This window comes from Olea europaea, chromosome 10 (assembly GCF_002742605.1).
Source record: "Olea europaea var. sylvestris chromosome 10, O_europaea_v1, whole genome shotgun sequence".
Taxonomy (NCBI): domain Eukaryota; kingdom Viridiplantae; phylum Streptophyta; class Magnoliopsida; order Lamiales; family Oleaceae; genus Olea; species Olea europaea.
Window position 1 is genome coordinate 43,170,001 of NC_036246.1, and position 26,153 is coordinate 43,196,153.

The window sequence follows — 26,153 nt, forward strand, 5'->3', positions numbered from 1 at the left end:
GTCATTTAGACCAGCAAATTCATTTGGAAATTGACTTTGCGGCGTCCTAGGCGATTCTCCATGATGTAGCAGTGGCTCACATCCTGTATCGAACAAACTCTCAACAAATGAACGTTGATCCATTTCTGTGATTGTTTATGAAGAAATCTTGACTAGATGAATATAAATGTAGTGAGATTGTGAGAATTGAGAATTGAGAATTGGATAAATTGAAATTGTAACTAATAAACTGTAAAAATTGAATTAATATTGTATATTTTACAGCACAAGAGAGTAAAAACTCGATAATTGATATAATAAAAGAGAGTTGAAAGGGTTGTAATCTTGGAAGAGCAATTGATATGAAAAAAATCTTTGGAGGAAGAGAGTATTTATAGTAGAAAAAGGGGGGGGGGGGAATAAAATAAAATTCAGTGACGAGCCGAGCGGGCTCGGCTCGCCTCCCGGCGAGGCCCGCTCAACTCGTGCTCGTGATTTCACGAGCTCGAGCCGCCCACGAGCCTCTTTTCCAGGCCAGGCCCAATTGACATCCCTAATCGGTTATAAGAATGATGCTACATGTCTTTTTCGTCCAATGGTCTATGTAAGGTTGTTTTCTCTCATTTCTGGTTATTTTTCTTAAACCTCCGGTACCCAAATGTTAATGTGGTTCACGTTTTTCAATCATTCCACACCCAAATATACTCGTACAAAATTGATTGGCTTGATCGTCGAGTGCACATGGTTGCCTCCACCACTTTCGGGGAACGCTTCTACATCTAAATATATGTTCGAGTGAGCATGAACTTCTCTATGTGGACGTGAGTAGAGCCAAAATTCGTTAACCTCGTCATCCATATAAAAATCGAGGTCAATAATGTACACACATGATGACAAACCAGTAGTGGTGAGTGGCATAGCAAATTTGATTCAAGAGGGTAATAGGGACTTACCCGATGAGCGTGAAAATGAAACATGATTGAAACAGAAACACAAAGTTAAAAATCTAAAGGCAACCTAGTCAACACGGCCAACAACAAATATTTAATGAATTTATGTGTGACAACGACTTTTTTAAGTTTTTAACACGTAAATTCATAAATGAGCAAGTGGGTAGTTGAGCAACCGACTTTCTTGGGCATTTACTTTCACTCTGAATATTTTAAACAAGAAAAGTCTAAACGTTGTACATCAACAAATTGACTAATAATATTTTTCAGGTATTATTATTCGAAGGATTAATCTATTCCAAAATTTCAACGTTTAATTCTATTTCGAGAACTTCGCTACGTGTGCGCCATGCTCCACTCATGTGAGAGGGCGGCAATATTCCTCGTAACAAAATCGTGAAAAGAGACGAATAGAATAGTTGTTTTATATTAATTAGTCAACAACTTTCTGTCTAAGGAAGTTTATGGTCGTCCTACTACGTGTAAATTCAACGTTAATGATTGCATGATTTTTACGAATATTTCTTATAGTCTTCTGTTCCATTTATATAGGTCGATTTTTTTAATATTATTTTCTTATTCTAATTGTATAGTTCTTTTTTTTATTGAGAATATTTTGTTCTATTTGTTTACTAAGACACCCTTATTTAATTTGTCTAATTATAACTAATTTTTTCCACTTAATCTTGAAATTGTATAAAATATAAATAAGGATAAATTATAAAAGCTTTTGATAAAAATTGATTTTTCAACAATATTAAATAAGATTTCTTAATTCGTGTGAAAAATAAAATAAATCTATATAAATGAGACAAAGAGGGTATTAACATTTTAAAGAAATAATGCCATTGTAATTTTTTAATTTCTAACTCGCGCCACTAAACCGTAGAATATTTATTTTAAATAATAGTTACCTACTTAACTTTAAAATAAATGTTTTTTTTTTTAACTTCAAATATTTTTCAATGTACTTTTTTAAAATCACACCAATTTCCCTTATGTCAAATTTTATGAAAATTTTGGAGTCCCTCTATTTTTAAAATTAACTGCAAATTTTAAAAATTCAGGGGTGTATTTTTTATGTTTTAATTATTTATTTGAAATTCATTTATACTTTTTCGAAAATTTTGAAAGTATATATTCATCATTTTATAGCTTTAAATAAAAAAATAGATAAAAAAAATGATGATTTTTACAATAAAATGTGAAAATAAGGATGAAAACGTTAAAAAATGAAAGATATTGACGTCTTGCACATTAATATTGAAATGTGGAGATTTTGTGCTAATTACCCTTTTAATAATTTATTTGGATTCATTTGTACTTTTTTTAACTTTGAGAGTGTAATTGTAATTTATTCTTAAAATTTTTTATTTTTAATATTTTGTTTTATTTAAATGAAAGCTAGAAACGTCTTTGTGCTAATTATCCGAGTTAATTGTTCCAATGATCATTGAATTTAGATCAGGTCAATGTCTTTAATTAGTCACTGAAATTTAAAGTATCAAATTTTGGTAACTGAATTTAGGTTAATGTCTTCAATTATTTACTGAAATTTAAAATATCGAATTTTGATCACTAAACTTTAAAAAATGTTGTACATTACTCACTGAATTTTAAAAAATGCTGTACATTATTGTAAATTCGATATTTTTCAAAATTCAACAATTATGTTAGTGAATAACGTATGTCATATTTTAAAGTTCAGTGGTCAAAATTCGATATTTTAAATTTCAGTGAGTAATCGAAGACATGGACCTAAATTTAATGGTCAAAACTTGACATTTTAAATTTCAGTAATTAATTGAAGACATGAACCAAAGTGACCATTAAACAATTAACTCTAATTATCCAAATCTCTGGGTGGGAAGAGTAATTAGACCCCGTTTGTTTCCCATTTTTTTCATTAAAATGAAAAATATGATCGTTATTCATCAAATCAAACCATCAAATTTGAATTTATATTTCTTGTGCGGAGTTCATAACGACTATATTTTTCATTCTCATTTTTATATTAAGAGCCTATTTGTGAGTGATTTTTTTTCCAAAAAATTAATTTTTGACTGTTATTTCATATTTGACTTCTTTTCTCACAGATGAACCCCACTTTTCCTTTAATGGTCAAAAAAATAATTTTCAAAATCCCTCCCAAACAGGCTCTAACGTGTACTAAACCGGGTTTAGTTATCCCAATCCTCGAATACGACGTCCTTATGGACCCTATCCATATTCCTTGTGGTTGATCTTGTAAATTGCTATGAAGTGAACGAGGAATCAATCATACTCGCCGCCGACGCGGACATGTCAAACGTCGCTTCCAAAGTCGCCGTCATAGGCAGCGGGAGTAAGCGGTCATCCCTGCTCGAGTTTCTTCTCTTTGCTTAAAATATGAACGATCAGCATATTTATAATAAAATAATCAAACGGTTAAAATTTAAATGAATATTTATTAATTTATCACGTCTGAGCTAGTGGTATCTTAAAATTTCCAGTTTCAGGAACTGTGTGTGCATCGATTCTGGCAAAAAACGGAATTTCAGTCACCATATTTGAGTCCGCTAGAGGACCTGGGGGGCGGATGTCTCAGCGCAGGTATTTTCATAGTCACCATTGGTAATTACATTTTGAAGAATTTTCTTTCTGAAAGGATTTTTTAGAGAAATTGCCGAAGATGGGAGGGAGCTATTATTCGACCATGGCGCGCCATATTTCTCGTTGAATGCTAGCAGTTCTGAGGTGCAGAGCCTGGTCAATGATTGGGAATCAAGAGGACTTGTGGCTGAGTGGAAAGCAAAGTTCGGTTCATTTGATTGTGGCGCCAAAAAGTTCCTCAAAATTGAAGAGGTTAATCAATAATCTTCACTCTAAAAAATCAACTACCAGCGTTTATGTTTTTTTATATGTTTAATTTACTCAAATGGATAATGATATATAGCTATTCACTTTATTATTATTTGCCTAGAAGGCTCTTTGTTTTGAAGTTTCTCCACTGGTGCAATCCCTTTTCTTCTTTCTTGAAGCTATTAAATGCACCAAAATAGAACACAACAGCTTCAAATGCTGATGAGTATACGATATCCTAGTCATTCAACTGCTAGTTCTAATTATTTTACCTTTTGACTTGCTAAAAAGTAAAAACTAGAACATTGATGCATGATATAAATGATTATATCATTTCAAAAGTTATAGAACCTAATAAATTTATTGTATCTGTTTGCTTGATAGGCGTACTAGTTTGTTATATTTGAGCATCTGCCTATCGGTTATTATTGTTGTAATTGACCCCTGGCCGAATCATGTGTGGTCGTCACTCTATATATCAAAGAATTATAATATATCAAGCTGACTGACTCCTGAAGTTTAATTGAAATTTAGAAAGGAGTAATCAAGAAATATGTCGGTGTACCTGGGATGAATTCTATCTGCAGAGCATTGTGCCATGAGTCTGGTATGCAACCAGTGTTGATAGTTCAGTTTTTGAGTGGTATTTATCAATGCCAATCGTTCATTCTAAACATTTGACGGTTGCCTGATATACTTCTCTTTCAGGTGTGGAAAGCAGGTTTGGGTTGGGTATTGGGAGGTTGGAGTGGCTTGATAATGATGATTCATGGTCCTTGATGAGTTTAGATGGACAAGAACTTGGTAAATTTAAGGGAGTGGTTGCGTCAGACAAAAATGTATTTTCCTCCAGGTTTACTAATGTCACAGGACGACCACCACCTATTGGTATATAGTCTTTCTTCATTACCTCGTCTAGCGTCTTTGAGTCTGGTTGTGTTTTCATTTCCTCTTTTTGTCAGTTAGGGAACTATGTTGATACTCTCAATTTTATTGCTATTACTGACTGCAATTATTCCTACTTACGTTGTGTGACTTTCTCCATTCAGATCTGAATGTGGTTTCAGATGTGGCCTTTAAGTTGAAAGAAATTCCAGTTATTTCGTGCTTCGCTCTTATGTTGGCATTTGAACAGCCTTTGTCATCAGTAAGTGTGTATTTGTACACCATTTATTATGAGTGAGATCTTTTTACCAGACTTCCCAAATCAGTTAATAGTGTTTACCTTTGATGTTTCCTGATTGAAAAATCGTTTCATTTCAGATACCAGTAAAGGGCTTTTCGTTCAAGAACTCTGAAGTTCTAAGCTGGGCTTATTGTGACAGCAGCAAGCCAGGACGCTCTACCACTACGTATGTGTTCATTTAGCAATAGCAGCATTCTACTAGATTTTGAAAACTGGAGATTGCTTATCCATTTAAAACACGTTCATAGCATGCTTCTCCTTTCTTCATTCTTGTGTAGCGAATGCTGGGTGCTGTATTCTACACCAGAATATGCAGAGCGTATTATTGCCCAAACAGGACTTCAGAAGCCTTCTAGTGCAGTATTAACAAAAGTAGCAGAGGAACTGTTTCAGGAATTCCAAGGCACTGGGCTTGATATTTCACAGCCATTTTTCAAGAAAGCCCATAGATGGTTGGTATTGAATATTCTCTGGTTATTTATGGCTATTTTTGGTTTTTGCATGTTTGACTATCTGAAACAAGGAATGTTTTTCCTTCCAAAGGAAATATATGCTAAAAAAAGAAAAAAAGAGGGAAGGATAAACCCAACTCTTTTTCTAGTTTATAAACTTCTAGATTATCAAGAATGTGTTGCGTCCTGGATATTCAGATCAGTGTCATATCTAGATGAGCTTATGAATTATACCGCAAGGACCTATTTTCTGATGAATGTACGAATGACGAATGGAGGTACTAAGCGGTACCGACCTTAGCTACCAAATAATCAAAGTTGGAATTGACACTATGAGTTTGAACAAGCAAATTAATATGACTGGCACGTGTTTCTTTCTCATGTTTGGAGCTAAACTTTTTGGTATATTTCTTACGAATTTTTGTTTCATGGTGTTCTTTTCTTTTGCTTCTGTTGTCCTGTTAAGTTATTCAAAGCTGCATGCCTGTAACTGCAATCGTGCTTCTAATAAATCCTGTAAAATCCGATTTGACTTTTTCCTGGCAATACACGTCTAGGATACAATGATTTCATTTTTCCAGTTAACGTTGTATTCAACAATAGCTAAAAACGTGTATAGAGAACGTTAAAAATTATAGGTGTATGAGCCATGTACACCATATGGAGCTCACTATTATCTGAAAGTTTGTCTCGTGTTAGTGAAGAAACTGAATTCCATTTTTAGATTAGTGGCCTCTTTCAGCAAGTACTTATTGATGAACTCTGTTTCTGCTCCTCAGCACTAGAAATTACAAAGCAAAGAGGTGGTGACTACGTTTAGGTGCTGAACTTTTTTGTTTGATAACTCGTGCAAAGCTAAAACGTGAAATGATATTGGCATAAATGAGCTACTCGTGTCTCTTGAGAATTTGAGATGAACATGATTTGAGTCCTAAAAGTATTCTCATTCTGAGATCTCTCATAATATGTATTTTGAAAATGTCTTTCTCATGTAAATACATATAATATCCAGGGGGAGTGCTTTTCCAGCTTCCAGCATTATTACGAGGGAGGAGAAATGCGTTTGGGACTCGAAGAAGAGGCTAGCGATTTGTGGAAATTTTTGTGTTAGTCCCAATGTGGAGGGTGCAATATGTAGTGGCATTGCTGCATCTTCACAGTTCACTGAAATGCTTAGTTCCTTGTGATGCAAAACAAATACACATTATCAATATGCATTTTGTGGTCATTATCATCATCCTGATTGATCAGAAGATTGGTTTTGCTGCAATGAAGATTATTTCAAAGTCGCCTTATGCTGGAATGGGAAGAATGATAGTAAGTGTTCTTGGTTATTAATGTTATCTTGATGATATAGATGAGTATAAAAACGATAGGGATTTTATTCTCACCGTCCTCTTCTTATGGCCACAGAGCTATATTCATTTATGCAATAGCTATAGTATTTGGTCTCAGAAATAAAATTATAAGTTGTTGAATTATAATGCGATAAAAATAAGTGACGAATAAGTAGATGATTTTTGGGTGTCCCTACGAAATAATGAAAAGGTAACGTAATTGTTAGAATTAATCCTCTGTCAGGAGCGATTTTTAAGCAAAAATTTGACCATTATAAAGTATACACGATATCGTACAGCCACAATAATTTAGTGCTTTAAAAAAGTATATAACCAGAAATGCCCTTTGTATTATGCTGTATGCCATGGTGGGTGTAGGGCTTTTATGGAGGGCTATTGTAGTAAATATCACGTGCATGAATTGAAGGAAGGCAGTCTTATCGCGACTATTATGAAACTATGTCTTATATTTAATGATCAAAGTTTTGTTTAAAATTCTATAAAAATAGTGTTGGAGATGACTTATAAAAAGGATTATGTAAGGGTTGGTTTTTGATATATTTGTTTAACTAGTTTTAACCTGCAAGAGCGTGATCAAAACACAATTTATATGAATGAAAATTTGGACAGAGTTTCAGTATAAAGATTACGCAAAACAAGGATTAAGAATAAGTAGAAATAGAGAATAATCTAAGGCGAGACGTTATCTCTTTCCTTAAGACAAATTGTTTCGCTACGGTGCTCACGGTAAATGGTACTTGTCTCTCAAAATACAATGGATTAACAACTTGTGGTAGCAGCACTTCAAACCATAAGAAATCGACTAACTTTTGACAGAATTTCCCCTATACAAAGGAAATGTATGAAATGCTATGGAATTAGAAAGGAGAGAATTGCAAGAGAAGAATGAATGCTCAATATAATTTGTGTACCTAAAATCATGTTCAAAGTGTTCTATTTATAGATGTAGAAAGGGTGCAAATGAAGTAGTGTGGGTCAAAACGTGCATCCTTTAAAAAAAGTTGCAACACTTGGTCAAAACCTGCATCCTTTCGAAAAGTTGCAACATTTTATTTCTTTCAACTTTGGTCCGCAATTTCTCATTCATTCGAAATTGATTTCGAGATTTCAAATATACCACGACGATCTACTCGACGAGTAGAATAAGTTGGTCTATTTACTTTTATAATTTGACCATCGGATCAAGTCTAAATATTTGGTTAAAGTTGACACGTAGTCACACCTTTTCATTTTCCACTTTTACACACCTTTTCATTTTTCAATTTTTGGTTAATAATTTGAACAAATTCCTACAATCCCCCCACATGAATGGAAATTCGGGTACGCATATGCAAATGCGATGATATGATGCAATGTAGAAGGGTGCGAAAAAATACTGCATTAGGGATGGTGGCTTCTAGCCTTGAATCTCCCTTAGTAAAATACTATCGGACTTACTCGGCTAATTGGTGAACAATAGGCCTTGAACCGCTCAGCCTTTGGTGTCAGTCCAGACAACAGTACTCACACAAATATCTTCCCTATTCTGTATTTAGTTCTCATGACTTGATTCATTTTGGCCCGGAACCCTTCTTGGTTTCATAAGTGTTTAGAGATTTCAAATCTTAAACAATTCTTATTGAAGCGGCCCCACTTCACACTTACATAGGTGACCTCCTATTAAGAGTATTCTGCCCTACTCCACTTAACTAAATCAAGATGTAGGAATCATTAAAAAATAATCTCAGTATATATTCACTCTGCAGAAAGCACTTTAGTATCATAGGAATGATTTAGGAATTCTAATTTCCTAAGTGCTTTATGGAATTTTCACAACTTAGTTGTCCCTTTGAACCAAGATCTTGGGATCTCCAGTCAACAAGGTAGGGTTATCATTGCAAAAACTCTTACGTAGTAGGCTTTATCTCATTCCTCTCGATAGGCAACGCACTTGATTTCTAGACAAATTTTTCGTAAGTGGATCCGCAATAATCTCCTTTGATTTCACATAATCTATGGAGATAACGCCATTTGAGATCAGTTTCTTAATGGTGTTGTATCTACAACGAATATGTCAAGACTTACCATTATACATACTGCTTCGAGCCCTTCCAATTGTTGATTGACTATCACAATGTATACTTATCACAAGTACTAGCTTGGGCTAACATGGAACATCTTCTAAGAAATTTCGAAGTCATTCTGCTTCTTCTCTAGCTTTGTCCAAAGCAATAAACTCATATTCCATCGTTGATCGAGCTATGCACGTTTGCTTTGTTGATTTCCATGATACAGCAGCTCCACCAATAGTGAATACATAACCACTAGTGAACCTGGAATTTTTCATATCGAATATCCAATTCGTATCACAATATCCTTCTAGTACCGCAGGATATTATGTGAAACGTAATCCATAGGTTAAAGTATGCTTCAAGTACCTTAGAACTCTCGTTAAAGCTTTCCAATGATCACGGTTTGAATTACTTGTAAATCTACTAAGTTTATTCATCGCAAAAGCAATATCTGGTCGAGCGAAGTTTGTAATATACATAAGACTGTCAATTATTTGCGAATACCTTAGTTGTGATATGTTTTCTCCCATATTCTTGACTAAATGCATACTCGGATCAAGAGGAGTTCTCGCAGAACTTTCCTCAAACACGTCAAACTTTTAAAGTACTTTTTTTATGTAGTGAGATTGTGAAAGTACAATTTCATCCTGCGTTCTAGAGATTTTAATCTCTAAGATTACATCTGTCACGCCCATATCTTTCATATCGAAATACTTTGTTAGCATCTTTTTGGTGTTAAACAACATTTCGTGACTATTGCCCATTATTAACATATCGTCCACATATAGACATATAATTACACAGGCATACGGTGTATGTTTAATATATATACATTTGTCACGTTCGTTGATTTTGAATCCATTTGACAACATTGTTTTGTCAAACTTTTGGTGTCATTGTTTAGGAGCCTGTTTTAATCCATACAAGGACTTAACAAGTTTACACACGTTGTGTTTTTGGTTAGGAGAAACGAACCCCTTAGGTTGCTCTATATAAATCTCCTCTTCTAACTCACCGTTTAAGAATGCTATTTTTACATTCATTTGATGAATATCAAAATTGTGTATTGCCGCAATTGCAATTAACAACCTTATCGACGTGATTCTAGTCACGAGTGAGTAAGTATCAAAGAAATCAAGTCCTTTTTTTTTGCCTATATCCTTTAGCAATCAATCTAGCCTTATATTTATCAGTGGATCTGTCAGTTTTCAATTTTTTTTTGAATATCGATTTGCATTCTAAAGGCTTGTTACCGAGAGGTAAATCAACCAACTCCCATGTATGATTTTGCATTATAAAATTTATCTCACTGTTGATAGCTTCTTTTCAATGCAGTGCTTTCGGTGTAGACATTGCTTCATCGAAAGTCTTTGGATCATCCTCCACCATATAGGTTAGAAAATCTGGGCCAAACGTCTTGGAAGTTCTAGCCCTTTTACTACGCCTTGGTTCTTCCTCATTTGAAATTCCATTGGTAGCTTTATGTGTTCTCTTGTTAGAACTCGTATTTTTCTTATCTTTGTAAGGAAAAATATCTTTAAAGAATGTCGCATTCCTTGATTCAATTATGGTCCCTTCGTGTACATCTTGTATTTCGAATTTGTGTACAAGAAATCGATATGCACTACTATTATTGTCGTATCCAATAAATATGCAATCTATCGTTTTAGGACTGATTTTCACTTGTTTAGGCTTAGGCACCTCAACCTTAGCCAAACACTCCCACACTTTCAAGTATTGGTAGGATGGAGGATGTCCTTTCCATAGTTCATATAGTGTCTCTTCCATTTTCTTAATATGTATTTTATTAAGAAGACTATTTGCCATTAAAACAGCCTCCTCCACATGTTTTGTGTAAACCTGAACTTATTAACATGACATTCATCATTTCTTTAAGTGTTCAATTTTTGCGTTCTGCACACCATTTGATTGAGGAGAGTAAGATGTCGTTGTTTGATGAACAATTCCATGTTCAGAACAAAAGTTTTCAAACGGTGCCCTATATTCATCTCTTCTATCACTACGAATATTTTTTATTCGTTTTTCAAGTTGTGTTTCAACTTCAGCCTTACAGGTTTTGAATGCATCTAAGGCTTGGTCTTTACTTCTCAAAATAAAGCCATCAAAATTTTGTACAATTATCAATAAATGTCACAAAGTATTTCTTACCACCTCGAGTTTGTACAAATTTTAGATCGCATATATCGTTATGGATCAATTCAAGAGGGGTTGTGTTCCATTGTATTGAATGGAACAGTGTTTTAGCTAATTTTGCTTCAACGCATATTTCACATTTATGATTATGATTGATTTTACGCGCTGAAATTAAACTTTGCCTCATTAGTTTGCGCAACGTTTTGTAATTCACATGTCCTAATCGACTATGCCACAAGCATGAAGGCTCAAACAAGTAAATGGAATTTATAGTTTTATTCATAACGATTTGCTTCGGTATAATTGTAAGAACATTGAACTTGAACATTCCATCACACATGTATCCTCTTCTTACATACATCTCATTCTTAGACAACCCAAATTTATCGGATACAAATACAAGTTTAAAACCATTCTTGCTAAGTAGAGACTCGGACACTAAATTCTTTCTTATATTCGGCAATATAGGACATTGTTAAGGACGAGTTCTTTCCCGAATGTCATCTTCAAAGTGACTTTGTCTTGTCTTTCAACTTTGGAACTTGCAAAATTTCCCATGTATAGTTGTTCCCCATTTAATTCTTGATAGTTGGAGAACATCCCCTTGTCCACACACACATGACGAGTAACGCCGGTGTCAATCCACCATTCTCTAGCATTCCAATCATGTTGCATTCGGACACTATTGCAGATAAACTCATTTTTTGCAGTTCATCGGATAGAGTGTTATTTGCAACCATGTGGGCTTGAGCATTTTTCTTTGGCTTTCGACATTCACTTGAACGATATCCAGCCTTGCCACAGTTGTAACAATTCCCATTGAACTTCTTAGCATTCTTGAAATTGTCTCTTCGTGGTGCATAATTAGGAGCATTTCGTTTCTTGCCTTTGGTTCCATTTCAAAAAAATTTGCACCATTCTGATCAATCGACATTCGTTCGATTTTTCGATTGTCCTCTTCAATTCTCAAGCGCACAATCAATTCTTCCAAATTCATTTCCTTGCGTTTGTGTTTGAGGTAATTTTTGAAATCTCTCCACATAGGAGGAAGTTTCTTAATAATGGCAGCCACTTGGAACGATTCACTCAATTCCATTTTCTCGGCGTGGATGTCTGTAACAAGACTTGAATCTCTTGCACTTGGCTAATTATGGTTTTGGAATCCACCATCTTGTAGTCCAAAAATTTGCCAACAATTAACTTCTTTGTTCAGGCATCCTCGGTCTTGTACTTTGTCTCCAAAGAATTTCATAGTTCCTTGGCTGATCCTTTGAATTGTGCACCCCATATAGTGCACTGTCCAATGCGTTTAGGATATAGTTCTTCTGTAGGAAGTTTGAGTGTTTCCATGCATCTAAAGCAATAATCAATTCACGATTATTTTCCCCTTCTTGTACAGCCGGTGCAGTTTCCTTTAAAAATTTAGCCAAATTAAGAGTGGTGAGATAAAACAATATCTTTTGTTGCCACCTCTTGAAGTCTACTCCTGCAAATTTTTCCTACTTTTCCCCATGTGGGATAGTAGTATTATGCAACGGTATGACCACGGGTGGTATTACATTATTGGAACCATTTTAACTTGACAAGTCCCGATGGTAGTTATTTTTGTTACACAAACAGAAGTTCAACAAAATGATGATAATATCGGTGGACGAACAGTACACAAAGTACTATTCAAACAAAGTAATGTTTGTCCACAACCAACAACAAAGACACAAAATTTGTCTTAAGATTGTTGGAGAAGACTTATAAAAATGGCTATGTAAGAGTTGATTTTTGATATATTTGTTTGACTAGTTTTAACCCGCAAGAGCGTGATTAAAAACACAATTTATATGAATAAAAATTTGGACAGAGTTTCGGTATAAAGATTACGCAAAACAAGGATTAAGAAGGAGTAGAAATAGAGAATAATCCAATGCGAGACGTTATCTCTTTCTTTAAGACAAATTACCCCACTACAGTGCTCACGGTGAATGACACTTGTTTCCCAAGATACAATGGATTCACAACTTGTGGTAGCAGCACTTCAAACCATAAGAAACCGACGAACTTTTGACAGAATTTTCCCTCTACGAAGGAAATGTATGAAATGCTATGGAATTAGAAAGGAGAGAATTGTAAGAGAAGAATGAATGCTCAATGCAATTGGTGTACCTAAAATAATGTCCATAAGGTTCTATTTATAGATGTAGAAAGGGTGCAAATGAAATAGTGTGGGTGTACCCAAAACCATGTTCGTAGGATTCTATTTATAAATGTAGAAAGGGTGCAAATGAAATAGTGTGGACCAAAACATGCATCATTTCAAAAAAGTTGCAACACTTGACCAAAATCTGCATCCTTTCGAAAAGTTGCAACACTTCATTTCTTCTAACTTTGGTCCGCAATTTCTCATTCATCCGAAACTGGTTTCAAGATTCCAAATATACCACGACGATCTACTCAACGAGTAGAATACGTTGGTCTATTTACTTTTGTAATTTGACCATCGGATCAAGTCCGAATATTTGGTCGCAGTTGACAAATAGTCACATCTTTTGTCCAAATATTTGGTCGAAATTGACACATAGTTACACCTTTTCATTTTTTACTTTTACACACCTTTTCATTTTTCAATTTTTGGTTAATAATTTGAACCAATTCCTACAAATAACTTCTAGAAGGGGCTAGTAATGAAATAATGACAATTTAAGCTAGGTCGATATAAATATTATTAGAGTATTTTTTTAGAAAAAGAAATGCTATGTGACTTTTCTTTAAAAAAATAAAATAAAAAAAAAGGTGGTTACACGGCATGCAACATTAATGAGATTAACAATTTTCTACCATATTTTTTTACTTCGTAAATAAATGTTATTCATATTAATTTTCTAAAGAGTAATGCTATTTAGTCTTACTGGAATTGCAACCTCAATCTAGGTGACGCTAAATAAAATATGAAATTAAAATTTCATTCATCAATGAATTTTGTTACTTATACATCAATGAATTTTGTTACTTATACATGGTGATTCATTTTGTACAAGTGCCAAATGCAATGTTGGAAACACTACATTGATTGCCAACGCTGCATTATTTTGAGCACTACCACTATGAAGCTTTTAGTACATACAAGAGTTCTTAAATGATAAGTGTGAAATTAGTTCGAGTCTCCTTAGGACTACCGAAGTGAGTACCCGACTGTAAACTTCAGGGTCCCGTGAAATTAGTCGAGGTGCGTATGAGCTGACTCGGACACCCATGATATATATATTTTTCCAAAGTGCATTAAAGTATTTATTTGACTCTCCAATATCCCAGCAAGAGTCATGCCAGGCTGTCGTACATTGTAACTGGCCCATGGCGATCAAAACATTAGTCTGAGTTATCGAACAACCAAAATATAGCGCAACTCACATCACACCCCCTAATTGAAGTCGATTAGGTTTCAGTGGTCAGAAATAATCAGCCAACTATTTTCGGGGAATTATTAATCTATTTATAGACCATTTTCTTGAAACTATAATAACATAATTCAAAATGTTTTGTTTTTTTATTGGTGAAGAGGTACTACTTTCTCTTACAACCACTAGTCATTCTACACGTGTCCTACAAGAAGATATGATAAACAAGCGTTCAACACAAACTGTTAAACCTTAAAAGAGAGGCTGCAATTTGATAATGTTGTAATATCATATCCATAACTCATCCACTAGACCAACGCCAAGTGTCAACTTGCAAAACAAATTTTACTATATCACAGTATTATCATGAACATTGCCTTCCTGTGAAATAAACCACACACTGAAATTGGAAGGCAAAGAGAAGTAGCAGATGGCAACCACTGTCATGAGTTCCCTGAACCTCAAACCCTCACCTTTTTCCGTCGAGAGAACTGCCGTGCGTGGCCTCCCGTCCCTTGCCAGAACCTCCTCTTTGAGAATCGAGGCCAGCGGTGGCAAGAAAATCAAGACTGACAAGCCTTATGGTTAGTGTTTTTCTTATTCGTATCTTAAGAAATAGAGACGTAACTTGACAAGACAAACACGGAAAGTCTTACAAGTCGACTACATGAATCATGCTCATCTACCATTTATTAATATTGTCCTCATCGTATAGGAATTAATGGAGGCATGGACTTGAGGGATGGTCTGGATGCCTCAGGCAGGAAGGGTAAGGTATGTCTATGTATATTCATAATTTAAAGTCGAATTTTCATATCAATAAACTTGTAAATACACTGTATGGTTCAATGTTTTTTATCTTATTTAGGGAAAGGGTGTTTACCAATATGTTGACAAGTATGGTGCTAATGTGGATGGATACAGGTGAGTAGTTATTATCATTCAAATAAAAATTATTATGTAGAAGTAATTCAGTTGAATAATTTCAAGTGAATAATATAATTGACGCAATTCAAATGCAGTCCCATATTCAACACAGATGAATGGTCCCCAAGTGGTGATGTTTATGTTGGGGGTAAGTATGCTTATTCAGCTTCTCTAACTATAACATAATAACTAAATAATAAAAATTCAGGAAAAAATAATTGAAATATCGTACAAGATTACGATAATCATTATCGAGTAGTTAACAATATGACAATTGTATATGCAGGCACTACAGGTTTAGCCATCTGGGCAGTGACCCTAGTTGGTATTCTTGCTGGAGGTGCTCTTCTTGTTTACAGCACAAGTGCTCTGTCTCAGTAAACTATTGTCATGTAATCAATATATTTCTTGAATTCTCAAACAATATATGTACGTAATTATCTGTGTTATTTTGTCATGGATGTGTTTTATATTGCCTATATTAAATTGTGATGTACCGTACAGTCCAGAAACATTAAAACCATTGGTCTCGACCCATTCCCAAGCCTTCACCTTCACAGCGGAGTTCTTACTGCTCCTTCATTCAAGCAACAATCTATGATTTTGCTATCTATTCTCCATCCTTAGCTAGGCAGGGCCAAAGCCTCTCACAGCTTCCTCACAATATCACAAATTACAATCTAAAAAGGCCAGTCAATTATTTAGATGAAAAGAGCAAATACTTGTGTCAAATTCAGAGCGGTCTGATTATACTCTATACATGCAATAATAAATGAGATGAGTTTAACTTGTCTTAACAATATAAAGATTGTTCAAGAAATCACATACACAATAAGCAGCAGTCTTGAATGCGCCCTCCTAATGAGGTTAACGTATTCATATCAACGGTAACGAGCTTTGGGGATTCTTAAAAGATTTTGAATTGGAGGATGATCAATATGCAAGTTTCCCAAGCATCAAGTTTAATTACATAAAAAATCTAGCATATCAAGATAAAATTTAAAGATACTAAATTAATTACCTCGGTGAAAATGTGAAATCTACACCACTTGCAACGTACAGGAATGTGGACATTTTTTTCACAGTTTCTTCGCTATTAAAGCCACATTTCTTGGAGATAATACTGGATCAAAAATGGGTAATATAACTGCCTCCACCATATTGCTGGACTCCTGAAGAAACAGCAATCTATCAAGAAGAAGAAGAGTTTCCAAAACGGGTCCTAGAGCAGCCCGAAGTGTCCAATAAGGCCCAATCAGTTCCTGCAGCAAATTATATATCAGTCCTAGCAATGATATTGCAAATATTTTATAAAAAAGGAATCATTGACGTTAACTATTTTGAATACAAAATTTAGGCAATTTGAACAATTACCAGACATCAATACGTTGTGACCCAAATAGTCCAAGTCAAGCCAAGCCCCAAGATACCCGAGTATCTCATGCACCGCACATGTGCTCACACATATAGATACATATTTAAACATATCTAAAACACACAACCAAGAGCCAATTGGTTGTTACTAGTTGGACATTACGTGAGGCGTTCTGCAACCCTCAATGGTTATGATCTGACCCTATTATTTTGTAATTAGAAAATTATCCCAAATTGGTGTGATTAAAATTATACCAGACATCAAAAAGTAATAGTATCAAACGCTTTGCAAATTCATTGTATTTTAAAACTACACGCGGAACTTAAGTTCTTGTCCATCTGAGAGACAAACATTCACTGGGAAATATGGAATTTGGCCCCTAGCATGCATGGACATAACTGTTACTTATCCAGTGATGCCAATACTTCAATTCCTGACTCACAGATGAGCAACCAATTGATCAGCCATCAACCAACAAATGGCTGAGATATAAAATCGCTTGACAACACTATTAACCAGTTCTGACTATTTTGAGAAAGAAAATGTGGCAAAGCAAAATAATATACGGAAAAGAAGATCCACAGGAAAAATGAAGTTAAGACAGATAGTTAAACCGTAAAATACGAGAAAGAAATATAAAATTTGATGAGGAACTTACAGCAAATGGTTCAGCTTGCTTCCATAACCCAGAAAAATTGATATCCTGTGAATTATGGAGACCAAGCCGATGTAGTCCAGAACGGCAGAAGTTCACGAACATTGAATATCTGTCAGTAAGATTGGTGTCACAATTTCTAGAAATACAATGAGAAGAATCCTCATAAATTGAGGCAGCATCATTACAGGTTGAACCTGCAAAAATAAAACCCAGACAAATTTACAGGTGGAATTAGAATTATCTTGCTATCATATCAACCAATTATTTTAAGTATTATTTTTATTATCATTTGAGGTGGTCTTTATGTTATCCTCCAAGACAAGTGTAATTCTTGCAGAACAATTTTAGAAGAGGTGGGTATATATTTGTCTTCCTTTTCTCTCTTTTGCTTCTTTGGGTCGTTTCAGACGGTATTTTGAACAGATCTATAATTAGTAATATTATTTACAATGCATGGAAATACCTTCTTCTGCGTCTGCACTTTCTGTACAAGAAATGGCAGGCCAACTTGTTTCGTTCTCACAATTCTTCTGAGACAAGGATTCAGCAATATCTGCACCAGACACTAGGGTCCTACGGTGATGTCGGCGACGTAAAGCCTTTCCTTGACGCCCTATTGAAGGGCTTTTTATTATTATTTCTGGATAATGTTGAAAAAGAACCTACAGACAGATTTAACATATTGATTAGGTGGAACCCTTTTTTTTGAGAGAGGGAGAGAGAGAGACTATAAGAAGGGAAGAGAAATTATGAACTAGCAGAATTTATATAAAGAATTAATTGAAGCAAACCAAGGTTAACCTACCAAAAACTGCTCTCAACAACATGCAAATATATTAATGCTGAGAGAAAAAGATTATGTTATGTTGTGGCATTTACCATCTGAAAGGCAGCACGAAAAGCATGAAGCTCAAAATTATGAAGGCAAGCAGCTTCTCCCAAACCTCTCCATCTCTCTGCACTCTAATTAATTAAAAAGGTTACTGGCATAGTTTGTGAAAGGTCAATACAAAGAACTTATAACAATGAAGTAAAATAAGCTAACAAAAGACAAAATAAAAGAGAAATAAATGCCAATACCCAAGATATTAAGCCAAACCCAGCATAGTACTGAACAGTTCCAACATCAACCATAAGCATAATATCAGAGTTTAGCATTGGGTAACAAGACATCAGGCAAACGGTAATGGATACAAATAATGCTAAATGCACCTAACAAAATACAACTTGTTCTGAATTCCCGGTCTTGTAATAAAATGGTAAAACACAGTTTAACTAATGCACGTTGCACGCTAGAGAACTTGAAACTTCATCTTCCCCCAAAAGTTGAGCATATATGAGCTGGATAAAATTCAATCAAGAAGAATGCAAATGAACCTGACAAGCAAGATCTCGGGCATTTTTCTTAAGCAATAGACCAGCAGATTTAACTCCTTTACTCATTGGGAAACCGCATTGAGTATCAGCTTCTACGATGCCCTCTGATAGCAAATTGTAACAACAACCGATGCTAACCACTGCTCTAACATCAGTGCATTCTATAAATGTCCTACATATAACAAATTACTAGTTTGTCACTTTAATATATAATTTAGCACATACTTCCAAATTCCAAAGAAAGTTAAATGCAAATGATGTCATTACGATCCTTTTCATGGCATAAGTACGAATATATCATTACCAGCAATTTCATGGCTTGATTTACAGGTTTAGAGAAGTTTTAATGCATAAAAGGGGTTCATTAATAAATGATAGATAATTAAAAGGAGCTTTAAATCTTGATACTTCTTCAGTAATACGTATTAGGAAATTGGACAGCCATTCTGCTAACACAGATAATGAAGATTCTGGTAATGCAACAAAACATCAATATAACATGGTTCTCACCTCAGCATTGTCACCGAAAGATCTCCACAGGCATGGAGTCCAGCGAGAACTAACAAGGGCTTGCCATTTGCATACAAGGAAGAGGTAAGTTCATTTCCAACGGATCCTTCAAGAGGCTTTTCATCAATATTCACTCCATTATTATTAGGCTTCTCATCATCTTTTTGTAATAAGGAACTGCCCAAGGCTTTCAACGTGTCAGAGGACAACACTCGGCATGTGACTGTCTTAGGCGTGCTCAAACCTCTACTTTCTAATCTGATGAAAGAATTTGTGTAAGCTATGAGTGGAAACTGCAAAAGGGATTCCCTCATCCAGGATACGAAAATTTTGAGAAAGCAACAACATGATACATGAAATCATTTCAAGCCAGAGACCAGCACCAAATGCAACTACCCTTGAAAAATTACATTCACGAACTATAAAAAGCAGCTTTATATTAGCTCATCAAATTATAGAGCCAGCACAATAATCATGAGAGGATAAAAATTGTCAGCAGTGTCCAATAAGAATCACAAAAACGTTATAATACACATTTTCAAGTCATAAAATATTATTTACAAGGTCATAAAATTAAAAGGCGACATTTTGCAAATTAATTTTAAGTAATACTATATGTGAAAAGAGAAGCGAAAATAGCTTAATAACTAGAAAACTCATTACCAGTAAGACATGTGGATAGCCTATAAAGATGGTTAAAGGTAAATAGCAATTCAACTAGTGGAGATACCAATCGAGAGACCAAAGTAAGATCTCTGAGGTGCTCCCACTTCTAAAGAATGTATATATTAAGTAATAATTATTTAAGTAGACTTAAAGGTTGAGAGAGAGGAACCAATTATGAAACTAAAATATTTTAGTTTCTTGTGATGCTTGGAAGCAAACATCATATTTTGACAAGTGGAAAGACCAAGTGAGAGGTTCCTGTTTATGAAAAAGTACAGAAGAGCCTGGATGTGTTTTGTATGCATAAGTGAGAATGCATCAATAATTCAAGACCAACAATAATTACTTTAGAGAACTCGTAACCGTACTGAGATCTACGAAGCTTGGCCATATAATGTTTCTTAATTCGTTCAGCACGTGCATCAGTAATCCTTCCATGATGAGAAGAGGCATCTATTGCTATCACAGAAAGCTGGTATTCAAATGAAAGAACTTGAGCGAGGTACCCCTGTAGAAAAGCAAATGTGATAGAGCCACCAAGGTGGTAAGTACCTGAGCAAGGTGGTCCCGTTGACGACCAATGAAAAGAGAGCTAAAAAAGTGGTATGGAGAATAAAATGTGGCTTCTTTCCTCAATAAACATGAGTTCCCCGCAGCTTTGTGTTTCCCAGTCCAAGAGAACACAAACACACATCTCTTACTATTTTAAGTAAATGGATCCAGAAAGTATTACATTGTCTAAGAAACAACATGCACACTTTAAGGCGAACTAAAGCACTTTGTTACTACATAGTGCAGTAAATGCTCTTAATTGGGTCAGGACTCTGTCTGGCAATTCAGGTGATTCAGTTCAATTGATTTAACTTCCAAAGACGGCTGTGGGACCTCCATTTTCTAAGTACATTAGCTTGCTATTCAAGTGCACTTATAATCCTTATAATTTTTGCTAAGCCTCCGTTTGGGAAGAATTCATAAGCATTTCGATTTATAAATAGAGAAAAATGAGTGGTAGATAGTATTTATGGGTCCATTGGAATGTGTTGGTGAAAATGAAATTCATAACATTCGTAAATGATTTATAAATTTTGCCAAACGAAAGATAAATCAGATAATCACTAAACGAAATGATTGTGAGTATATTTACTAATTCCTATGAGAAAAAACACTGGAACGATTGCAGCACATGAAGGATCATCACCAGCAAAAAAATCACGAGGTATCGCACCTGACCAGATCCAACATCCACTATCGTGTTGGCTCCAACTCTACTAGCAATAGAGCTGATAACAGCAGAAAGGGCTTCAATCTGTTTGCAGGAACATTACATATCCTGTGAGTAGGCTCCAAATGCCACATTGAAGCCCGTAATCACATTTGCAGAAGTAAAGTAAGCACGTAGTTCATACAGATAAAAATTAATTCAGTTCTAAAGATTCCACATGGATTGAAAAATGACTTAAACATGATAAAGGAAAAAGAAAAGATTCCACATCCTATCACCGATTTGCATGAGTGCCTAGAAACTTTTGTTAGATTTAACTAACATATAAACAAAAACTAATTATAAGCTCATCTCACATCATCATCCAGAGAAATGAAGAAAATAAAGGCTATATGATATTCATTTCAATTAACATGTACTAAAGAAAGTTAATGAAAAATATCCATCTCACAAATAAGATTCAGATATGAAACTCAGGAGAAGGAGAAGATAGGGAAAAAAATAGAGAAGGGGGGCGGAAAAAGATGAAAGGCAGTAAAGACCATGACCTACTTCGTGCTTTTTCTTATGATTCATGCCTTGAGAAAGAACATTATTCAGCGATGCCACTTGAAGACCCGGGAAAACCTGCAATGAGCAAAAGTATTAATTTAAGCTGTGGAGAAGGGACCTGATGCTCTCTATAAACTAGCTACAGAAGCTGTATTAGAGATATAGGGAAAGACTCCAAAAAATATAGTAATCCAGTTAAATCTCTTGATTCCTTCCCCGGAAACTCACTTAAATAATAAGAGATTTAGAACTTGTAGATGCCCTGTTCAACTAATGCAAGTATATGAGGCTAAAGGAAGAAAGCCAACAAGGAATATATAAGGATTATGACTTATGAGTATTTGGGCACCTACCTGTTCAACAGAAATCAATAGATAGCAGTTGCCAACAATTTAACCAGGAACGATTTATTAAAATATACTACAGAGAATACCAATAATAGAACTGACAAATGTTTACCTTCTGCAGATCTGCTTGCTCACGAGGAAGAGAAAGGGACCTCAACGTGAGGACAAATTCTTTAAGTGAAGCAGGCCAATGATCCTGGCATCATGAACAATAAAAAAGTTTTAACAGACTATGATTGAAGGAAGACAACCGCATAGGCAAGCCTAAAATCATTAGTGCATTTGCATAGATTGTGTTTCTTCTGCTATTTCCTTTTGTTTTCCTTAATAATAAAAAAATATGAGTCCTGGTGTTCTCATTTTCTTAGGGATTCCTTTGCGTGGCACCTTTATTTAAGTAATAAAACATTATCCTGTGTTTGATTCTAAATATAGTTGAGAGAAAATGAAAACGCGGACAAACTGGAAGTATAAATTTGATAGCGCTTTGTTGCCTTCTGCTTCTCTTGATTTTTAGTTACACCTTCATAAGATTACAGTTATAATTACTGCAGCACAGACCACTACGTTAGAATCTCACACTAGAATCCACGTGTTGCTGATATTAAGTTAACTCACTAAAACAAAAATAGGTAAATTGGTCTGCCCAATGCATTGCCGATTTGCTATTTGGACATATTTAAACTTCAGTATAGCAACATGATACTTCTTTTAGTAATGGACATGCTGATCACTTTTTTTTCAAAAAATCAACCTTTTGGGACTTACTAAAATTAGCACTTTATGTGAAAACAATATTCTAATTTATGATTATCCTGTGCGATCAATTACTTTCTTGTCAATTAGTTAGAAACTATTCCTTAACCCAAGTTCTCAAAGAAAGCCTCCAATTTATTGCAGCGCAAAAGACTATACTTCAGTTAACACGCAGCCGGCAGCCCCAAATGACAGAATAAGAACGTCAAAATTAACAATCAGTAAAATGAAAGTACCTGGATTACACCAGAAGGAATCCGTAGAAGATCATCTACAGGCTCTTTTCGCAGACAATCCATCCACTCTCTATCAACAGCTACCCATAGCCTCTCCTGTCAGAATCAACAATTTTTCAAGCATTATTATACATACAGGCACTATAAGTCTTAATAATGTAATATAAAATTGAGAGAGTTGAATAATTGAATAAGCCGGATTACCTTGAAGAAATTGACGACGTGAGCATCTAAGAAGAATCGATAAGGCTTGAGGAAGTTTACGATTGCACGAATCCATTCAAGTGTTTCACTCGCTGTCTTGCAAGAGTATTTAAACTCGCCGCCGCTATCCATACTGTGACGCCTTTCCCGCCGCTACCGGAGGCCTCTTCCCGGCGATTTGGAGTGGGCGTTCCAGCCGTTCCTAGTATCGTCTACTAGGTGAACCCGGCGGCTCGCCTCTCGACCCGTTTTCTTACTGACGCGAGTTAATTGTTCCAACGTCACTGAAATTAAATCCATATCTTTAATTGGTCACTAAAGTTTAAAATATTCAATTTTTGTCAATAAACTTTGGTCAATATTTTCGATTGCTCACTAAACTTAGGTTCATGTCTTAGATTACTTACTGAAATTTAAAATATCGAGTTTTGATATACCATATGTTACTCACTAGCATAACTGCTAAATTTTAAAAAAATATCGAGTTTACAGTGAGTAATGTACAGTATTTTTCAAAATTCAGTGATCAAAATTCAACATTTTAAACTTCAATAAGTAATTAAAGACATGAACCTAAATTCAATGACCATTGGAACAATGAACTCTATTCATGCCTCCAATTTAAAATTGGATAAAGCGGGTGGAACAAAAAGAGTCATGGTTACTATCTAGGAGTTTTGGCTCTCGGTAAATTTATAACTTCTTTCTCTTTTCATTCTTCGAATTTTTCTATTTGTATTTAAAATAATGCTTATATTTAGTTTAACTAAAAATATTAATAAGAATTTATATCAAAATTCACAGTTAAAATAAATCATCATATATCACATAGAACTCACAACTTTTAACAACTTTTCAATCATATATATTAAATTTGATCAAAATCTACTAAATATTTGATTTTTAACAAACTCAAACTGGGACAATATGTCACATTTATAAGTTATGTCACATTTTAAGGAAAAATTGTAGTTATGGTACAAAACATTTTACTTTTATGCAGATTTGACCAAAACCTTTAATTGTGTCACCCACAGTAACAAACCTTTAAAAAACTCGCATTCACAATTCAAATTAACAAGAATAGTTAGTTGACCAGAGAATTGATATTGATCATAATTTTGACTAATTTTAAAATGATAAAATGATAACTATACATTTTTCAACCAAAAAAAGGCAATTATAATACATTAATAATTAAATAAAAAACAAAAATCAAACACACCATTCACTTTTCCCCAAAACTACCAAAGGTTATTGCTGGCGACACCGCCACCTTACGTCGACCACCGATCCTTTGACCACAACTCCATTTGGATCATTTAAGCCACCGCTCCTTCAATCAAAATCATTAACCCACAATATATATCTCACTCTCAATTTGTATAGGTAAATGAATTGAGTATAAAAGAAACACTAGACATTGGGCTATGAATTTGGTGTTTGTAAATTCATTTTAACTCAATCTAGACTTGCTTAATGTGATAAAGTTGTTGGGTCTGGATCCGACGAATCCTTCTCCTCTTCTTCTTCAATAGGTAGTGGTGTTAGTGGGTTATTGCTGTGATGATGGTGGTGGTGGTGTTAGTAGGCTTTTGCTTTTGCTGTAGCTATGGCGACGTGTTTTGATCTCTTCCGTTGTGGATGGGTACTGATGTGTAGGATCTAGTAGAGATGGTAGTGGGATTGTTTCAATGTGGCGGTGGGATATGATTAAGATTTGGTAGAGGTGTAGACAAGCAAAAATTGTAGGTAGAACCCAAAACCTATCCAACTTCCTGGCCACCACCATCCATCCAGCCGACTGGAAAATAGTCAGCCTTGTCAGTGGGCCCAAAATGTTTTTTTCCCAAAATCATAATTTTGTAACAAATTATGTTTTCCTTATGCAGATATGGGATCCGCTACAGTTCCAGTTTGCTACTTTGGTAAATTTGAAATGAATGAAAATAAATGTTGGGTATGGAAGGGGATGAGCTAAAACGTGGTGCTACTATAATTGTGATAAGATCGAGTATATAATATGCAGAAATGTACCATGAATTACAGAATATGCTTGGCATCGATCCCTCAAGTACGACATCGAATTGGGGTTTCTATTTAGCGAGCATGCGTTTATTTCAATTCCGCCTATAACGGTTAGTTCTGAAGTTGAAATGAAGTTTTTAATTAAATTGAACCTGAATCGTACGATTTCTATTCGTGTAACTTTAGTAGATAAAAATAACCCCGAGAGTGAACATGTAGATTCCGATGGAAGAGATCGTAATGTGAATGATTTTTGGAACATAGTGGAGATAGTTCGTGAGGATGATATGAATATTCCTAAGACAGTTGTTCCTTACTATGACCTCACTATTACGCACAATTTCCTCGAGCGATAGAGACAATGAAAATGAAAAATGAATTTACAAATAAGGATTTGATTGCATTATCCCGTTAGAGACATGAGTTGGGGGAGCTCACAAGTTGGAACGAGTACACGGTCCTCTAATTATTTGCGTGTAGTTCCCGATAATGAAGAATTGTATATCGAGCAACTATTTGAAATAAAGAAAGATTTGCAAAAAGTTGTTAGTTGGATTGTTTTGACACAACTTCGAGTTTAAAGTTAAAAAATCAAACAAGTCGACATACACAATTATCTGCGTTGACAACAGTTTCCATCAGTGCTTGCGAGCAATGAAGATGAACATGAAAGAGTTCTTTGTAATTTGTAAGTATGCACAGGGAATATACCTGCGAAGTTGTTATTTGTCGAAATGATCACAGGTAGGCCAAATCATGGTTCATTGGTCGACAAATAACGCATAAATTTCAGGACTCACGAACGACCTATAGATTTTCTGACATTATTAACGACATTCGTCGAGAGTATGGGGTGGTCATGATCTATTAGAAAGCCTGAAAGGTCAAGGAATGCGCATTGGAGGACTTAATGGTTTCAGTCGAGAATAGTTATACTC

The 26,153-nt window shown here is 34.9% G+C and overlaps 3 protein-coding genes across 8 annotated transcripts; 2 read left to right on the forward strand and 1 right to left on the reverse strand.

The window, feature by feature from the left end:
* Positions 1–2,781: 2,781 nt before the first annotated feature.
* LOC111402377 (renalase) lies at positions 2,782–6,889 on the forward strand. Of its 2 annotated transcripts, none has more exons than XM_023030620.1 (10): positions 2,782–2,799; positions 3,158–3,273; positions 3,422–3,521; positions 3,587–3,773; positions 4,305–4,377; positions 4,479–4,658; positions 4,820–4,917; positions 5,034–5,122; positions 5,235–5,408; positions 6,421–6,889. In XM_023030620.1, the coding sequence occupies exons 2-10, from the start codon at positions 3,231–3,233 to the stop codon at positions 6,593–6,595; spliced, it is 1,119 nt and encodes a 372-aa protein (XP_022886388.1). In that variant the 5' UTR covers positions 2,782–2,799; positions 3,158–3,230; the 3' UTR covers positions 6,596–6,889. The 2 variants fall into 2 exon arrangements, with proteins under 2 accessions (XP_022886388.1, XP_022886389.1); XM_023030621.1 differs by having other exon boundaries at positions 2,783–2,799; positions 3,428–3,521.
* A 7,774-nt stretch (positions 6,890–14,663) lies between these two features.
* LOC111402379 (photosystem II 10 kDa polypeptide, chloroplastic) lies at positions 14,664–15,761 on the forward strand. The gene is made up of 5 exons (XM_023030625.1): positions 14,664–14,941; positions 15,073–15,131; positions 15,226–15,281; positions 15,380–15,432; positions 15,571–15,761. Exons 1-5 carry the CDS (start codon positions 14,788–14,790, stop codon positions 15,663–15,665), a joined length of 417 nt encoding a protein of 138 aa, XP_022886393.1. The 5' UTR covers positions 14,664–14,787; the 3' UTR covers positions 15,666–15,761.
* LOC111402378 (protein RRNAD1) lies at positions 15,640–23,446 on the reverse strand. Of its 5 annotated transcripts, XR_002704235.1 has the most exons (13): positions 23,188–23,444; positions 22,984–23,079; positions 22,104–22,187; positions 21,645–21,719; positions 21,069–21,176; positions 20,239–20,378; positions 19,205–19,462; positions 18,695–18,866; positions 18,197–18,280; positions 17,781–17,979; positions 17,318–17,511; positions 16,306–16,546; positions 15,640–15,964 (listed from the first exon to the last, which is right to left on the reverse strand). XR_002704235.1 is itself a non-coding variant. In XM_023030623.1 (12 exons), the coding sequence occupies exons 1-12, from the start codon at positions 23,317–23,319 to the stop codon at positions 16,364–16,366; spliced, it is 1,698 nt and encodes a 565-aa protein (XP_022886391.1). In that variant the 5' UTR covers positions 23,320–23,443; the 3' UTR covers positions 16,051–16,363. The 5 variants fall into 5 exon arrangements, 3 of the variants coding, with proteins under 3 accessions (XP_022886391.1, XP_022886390.1, XP_022886392.1); XM_023030623.1 differs by lacking the exon at positions 15,640–15,964 and having other exon boundaries at positions 16,051–16,546; positions 21,096–21,176; positions 23,188–23,443; XM_023030622.1 differs by lacking the exon at positions 15,640–15,964 and having other exon boundaries at positions 16,051–16,546; positions 23,188–23,443.
* Positions 23,447–26,153: the final 2,707 nt, after the last annotated feature.